At 36.8% G+C, this 5,253-nt stretch overlaps 1 protein-coding gene across 2 annotated transcripts; it reads right to left on the reverse strand.

Moving 5' to 3' along the window:
• Positions 1-524: 524 nt before the first annotated feature.
• LOC133804199 (probable cyclic nucleotide-gated ion channel 14) lies at positions 525-4,574 on the reverse strand. 2 transcript variants are annotated; one of them, XM_062242360.1, is made up of 7 exons: positions 4,050-4,574; positions 3,392-3,959; positions 2,910-3,122; positions 2,500-2,798; positions 1,944-2,055; positions 1,495-1,731; positions 525-1,352 (listed from the first exon to the last, which is right to left on the reverse strand). In XM_062242360.1, exons 1-7 carry the CDS (start codon positions 4,076-4,078, stop codon positions 591-593), a joined length of 2,220 nt encoding a protein of 739 aa, XP_062098344.1. In that variant the 5' UTR covers positions 4,079-4,574; the 3' UTR covers positions 525-590. The 2 variants fall into 2 exon arrangements, with proteins under 2 accessions (XP_062098344.1, XP_062098343.1); XM_062242359.1 differs by having other exon boundaries at positions 525-1,358.
• Between the last annotated feature and the right edge of the window lie 679 nt (positions 4,575-5,253).

Genomic DNA, 5,253 nt, shown 5'->3' on the forward strand with positions numbered 1-5,253 from the left:
ACAATTTTGACGAGTCCTTCAATTGGTACTTCAATGGTGGTGTTAATGGGGGTAGGTGCTTCAATGGTGCTACAATCCAAATGATGGTCATGGGTAGAGATCCGAAGGATAAATGATAGTGAGAAACAATTTTTGAGTGAAAAAAAAGAGCTTCAATGGTAGTGATGGTGGTGGTGGTGTCACTATAGTAGAGAGAGAGGAATGGAGAGTCTGAGTGACAGGTTGAGAGAGAAATAAAAGAGTTAATGAGAGGGGTATTATAGTAAAAAAAGTTATTTTCAGGATGTCATATAATTTTATCATATTTTTTAGTTAGTATGTATTATCAGCATAAAACAATAAAATTTCTCTAAGGTATTTGGGGTAATTCCGTATAATTTGTTTGATACTAATTATGACATATTTTGTTGAGGAAGTTTAAATCATAATAAAATGTGAGCTTTTTGCAATCATTTTATTTATTGCAATTTGTAAGAGAAAAAGGATATTCCTCCATACCCTACCATTTTCGATAATTCTACACATTTAGGGCTTAATTTACAAATAAGATTTTTTTTTTTTTACTAGTCTTTTTCTTTTTGTGGAAATAACTATTCATATTCCGGCTCGAGTTCTGAAAAGTCTGGCTCTTCAGGCTTCTGAAACTTGGGCATCTCAACATCTTCCTTGACTTTCTGGGCTCCTCTTCTCGTGCTCGCCGCGAATCTGGAAGCCAGAATCGTAACTCCCAAATGGGGTTTTGCCTGCGAGTTCGAACTCGGAGAATATCCAGTGCCACTCCCTTCTCCTTCGTCTTTATATTCTTCATTGTCCTCGCCAACCAATTGTTCGCTAAAATGACGCAACGAGAAGGACTCCGCCATGCTGAGGTTATGAGCCAGCTTGCGCTTCTTGTAGCGCCGCCACGCAGCCTGAATGAAGCAAGCCGCCCATGTTCGCCAATGGTAGGAGTAGAAACGGAAGGTGTGTTGAAGCTTCTTGCTGTGGAGCCTTCTGAACTGGTTGGCAACGAACTTGAGGTTTTCGGCCCGAAGAGCGAAGGCCTCCACTTCGTCTAGAGCTCTTACTGTCCTTGTTGAAGAAGGCAAGTTAAGTGTAGATTTTGGAAGCAATGCCCAGGCAAGTAGCTCTTCGCCGCAGAAGTCTCCGGGGCTTAAGGTGATTGAGTTAAAGAAACCGGTTCGACCACCATTTGTAGTTGAGCTTTCAAGCTTTCCTCGAATAATGAAGAGCATTTCTGTAACTGGGTCACCTTCACGTACTATGTAAGTTCCTTGAGTGCTTAAGCAGGAGACCAGGCGCTCGCATATGGCATCTAGTAGCTGATCGTCCATCTGGGCGAAAAAGGGTACCTGAAGCTGGTACTCTATGTGTGAGAAACTTTACTTTTACTTTAAATGGATGTTTTTCATATCAATTAGCTTCAAGAACAGAACAGTTGAAAAAATGCATGTACGTTAATGGGGAAGTGGACAACCAGAGGAAGGAACTTACACGTCGAACCAGGTCCAAGCAAAGATGGCGTTGGATATCTCGACGGAGATCTGTAGGTAGGCCATTCAAGATTGATTCTTCATCTACTCCCCGAGTTGCCAGCCACTTATACTGAACGAATTTCCTAACACGTTTTTGAAGACTTTTAGGGAGTTGACGATGTTTCATCCACTCTTCAGTATCTCTTCGCTTTAGCCTCCATTCTTCAAGCCTCACTGTGATCGATTGCAAATAAGTCTGCACAAAGCACAACAAATCTTCAAAAGATGACTAGATATATGGCCTCTTATAAAAGAATCACGCTAGTTTACTGATGTTTCACTTTAGCAACGGAAGAAGGTTCGGTACTTCAGTTTGAGAGATATTCAGACCGAAAAGAACTTAGACATTCAAGCCTTCAAGGAAAGGAAGCCATAGAGGTTGAAAATTCGAGTCTTTGGGGTGCATACCTGCATGTTTCCGATCAAGTGCGCAAACAGAACCAAACCCAAGATGGCAATAAGAATGGCAAAACAAGTCTCCCCGACAAATGTGCTTGTGCTAAGACTTTGGCCATAGGAACTGAAAAGTTTTAAAGTGAAAGAAATTTATCAAAATTTTCAAATGAACAAACCTTTGAAGCGCTGCATCACATTGTCCAAGGATTATCAAATACGGATATCAACCATCTGAGGAGCTTAAATCTGAAACTAAATAGAGCTCAAGCCTCAATCCCAAGTAAAAGGCTTGATTTGAATTTTTCAATTGCAGTATCAAAACCTACTCAATATTATTATTATGAATAATGATATGTGCACCAAACCAAAACATTACACCAATTCACATGGCAATTTTTTTTAAAAAAACATTAGGTACCGCATCTGGATTAATGAAATTGTCAAGTCCGTTAGTCTAATGTTTTGGTTTGTAATTTTGGTGCACTTTTATTATTATTATTATTATTATTCTAAGTTGCATGAATTTGACTATCAAATAAATGATATAGTGCCATATACATGAGCATACCTCAAGTTCTGTAAACCCCACCAAAGACAATAGAAATACTTTTCAAGAAACTGTGAGGACAGAACGTTATTGGTCACAGCATTTCCAAATATTCCATAATTGAAAGTATCTGTTTCAGGGTCGCAGGTGTTGAAAACCATAGTACTGTTCATCCAATTCTGGCGATTATCATCGTCCAAAGCATCACAATCCAAGTACTTGAGAAGGCATCTAACTGGGACGATTTCCTTTTGGCATAATGATTTCCAGCACATTGCATACCTTTCAAACGACAACAAATACCATGATGCCCCTAAGATCTACAACAACAGAAATTTGATTGAATCAATCAAAAACATATCCCCTGTTGTACAAAATATATACATCAACCAAGAAGAGAAACGAGTTTAAATTTAAAGAAAAGAAGTTACATGACTAGCTAGCATATAGAGAAGGAGATTGTATGCAGCCCCTGCCCAAGCTGTCTTTGTGACAACGCCAGTGGTTTTGATAATCTGAGAACTTAGTGGAAATATCAGATACAATCTGGGAACATATTGGAGGAGAACAATCAATACAACGGCGTTGTTGGTATGATCAGAATGGGAGCTTCTGCTTGCTGGTATGATAAACCATATCACAATCTGCCAAAACAAAATAAAAGGTCCTGCTATTACCAGTTAGGCAGTTACCACTTCTGTACTACTAAAATGATAGTGTGAAAACAATTTCAAGCAATTTATTCAAAGACAATCTGCACTGTGTTAACATAGTTCCCTAAACATGCCCAAAATCATTGGAAGACAAAACCTTTTCAAAAGCCACATGAAGAAAACATAAGGGCAAGCTTTTGCCCATGAATTACATAATTCAGAGGTAAATGAACTGTTTGAAATAATAAAGATAAAGGTACCTGAGGAAGAGGTAGGGCAGCTATGAGATCTATAAAGAAATCCAGTTTCAAATACCTCCTTGCAATCATCTTTGGATCCATAACAAGTTCACCTTTCCCAAAAACTCTTGAACTTGGAGAAACATAGGCTGTCCTAAACTTCAAGATCATTTGCAGCAAGTAGAGCATATTGGCTAGTGTGCGAAAAAAGGTAAGAACGATTCCTAAATTCAAATCAGTAGCCATACATGAAGAGTTACCATGAATTAGAACCGTGGGAAGGTAGAAGAAGAGTGGATCAATGAAAAGCGCTACCAAGCAAAAGAAGAGAAAAACTCTGTTCCATTGCAGGAAAATATCACTTGCAGGGTCAAGAATCCGCTTCCTCCATGGATTTTCATTTTCCGGGAAAACTTTAAAGCTTCCAAATTTGTGAATATTAATTCTGTTCCCTGAAGGAATGACACTACTGCTACTGCTACTATTTATTCTACCTCCTCCTGGTTCAAACAAAGGTTCTGCTGCAACTTTGTACACTGGTAACGGCTTCTCTAAGTTACTATCCTTATTGTTTTCTTCATGGTAAAATCTACAATTGGAGAAAATGAAAATCCCACTTAAGCATATTGTAAAAGGAAAATGAAGATCATGAAAACGATGTTGAAGTAAAGGAGTTCACCTGACAAACTTCTCTTTCTTAAACTCCATTTCCTTGTAGTAGTTTTGGTTTATACATAAATATACTCAGTGCGCATACAGTTGAAGAATCAATAAAGTGGAAAGATTGAGGTCAAACATTAAAAAGAACAATTGAATTCCCATTTTTGACACACTTCTTCTCTTCATGAGCTGGAAACAGTCTTTCAATTGTTGGATCCTAATGAAAGGTGAAAAGAAATATGCAGGAAAAGAAGAAAAGAAAGCAAAGCTCAGTTTTCGAAGATTTTTTTTTTTTTAATTTTGAAGAGGAAAAATGAGAGAAGGGTGGGAGTGAGGCTTGAAACATGGGGGATAATTGAAACAACGTGACTTGTCTTTATGTGTTTTGACTTTCATTTAAAAGCTCACACACCCAAAAAATTAACAACAAAGGGGAAGTAAGAAACACAGCTCAGATGGTCAGTTACATTTATGAGCTGAATTTAAGAAAGCAATGAAAAAAGAGACGTGGAGACCATGTAGGAAACTATTAAAAAATAAATGTTGTGACAATGTTCCATCCATGTAAGAGAAAAAAAAAACGAGAAGAAGAGTAGAAATCAAGAAATATAGAGGTCGCTTTTCTATGATTTCTTTTAAGATCTTTATACTTCAATTTGCATCGAATAGACCAAATTTTATTTAGTTGTATATTTATATTGTTACATTAGGAGGGAGGCACGTCGTTTGGGTCCGTGGAAATGGGACCCCTGCCATTTTGATTATTATGTTGCCAAATCACACCTACCATATCAGCAACATAGCAGTAATTGGGCAATGTCCCCCAAATACAATCTAACATGACTAAATTATATTCACACCATAGCATATATCTAGAGGATGAGGAAGGGTTGAAACAATTTTTTTGAGTCTATATTTTGATTTTAGGAGTTTTAATTTTAGATAATTTAATTGATTTGATTGAAAATTTGGCTAATAATATTTAATTTTTTTATTAATATATCGTGAGTAAATGTATTTGAATGTTGGACTTTTAACATTATTGCTCTATGAGCTATGCATGAATTATCACTTCAGTCTCTGAGTTTTTCCTTTTAGCAATTAAATCCTTGTGTTTATTTAATGGTCAATTACATCTCTTTCTTCAGCTTATCAAAAAAAAAAAGTACATCTCTTTATTTAACTCAATCAAATTTTTAACATAAAAGTTTAAAGAAAAAAAA

Source organism: Humulus lupulus, chromosome X, assembly GCF_963169125.1.
Source record: "Humulus lupulus chromosome X, drHumLupu1.1, whole genome shotgun sequence".
Lineage (NCBI taxonomy): Eukaryota > Viridiplantae > Streptophyta > Magnoliopsida > Rosales > Cannabaceae > Humulus > Humulus lupulus.

Bases quoted from the DNA above. Each gene is read 5' to 3' on its own strand.
- LOC133804199 (XM_062242359.1), bottom strand. From the start codon at position 4,078: ATGGAGTTTAAGAAAGAGAAGTTTGTCAG. The intron at 2,056-2,499 runs GTATGCTCATGT...AAAACTTTTCAG, and splicing joins TGGGGTTTACAGAACTTGAG to TTCCTATGGCCAAAGTCTTA. The intron at 1,359-1,494 runs GTAAGTTCCTTC...ATAGAGTACCAG, and splicing joins GCTTGGACCTGGTTCGACGT to CTTCAGGTACCCTTTTTCGC.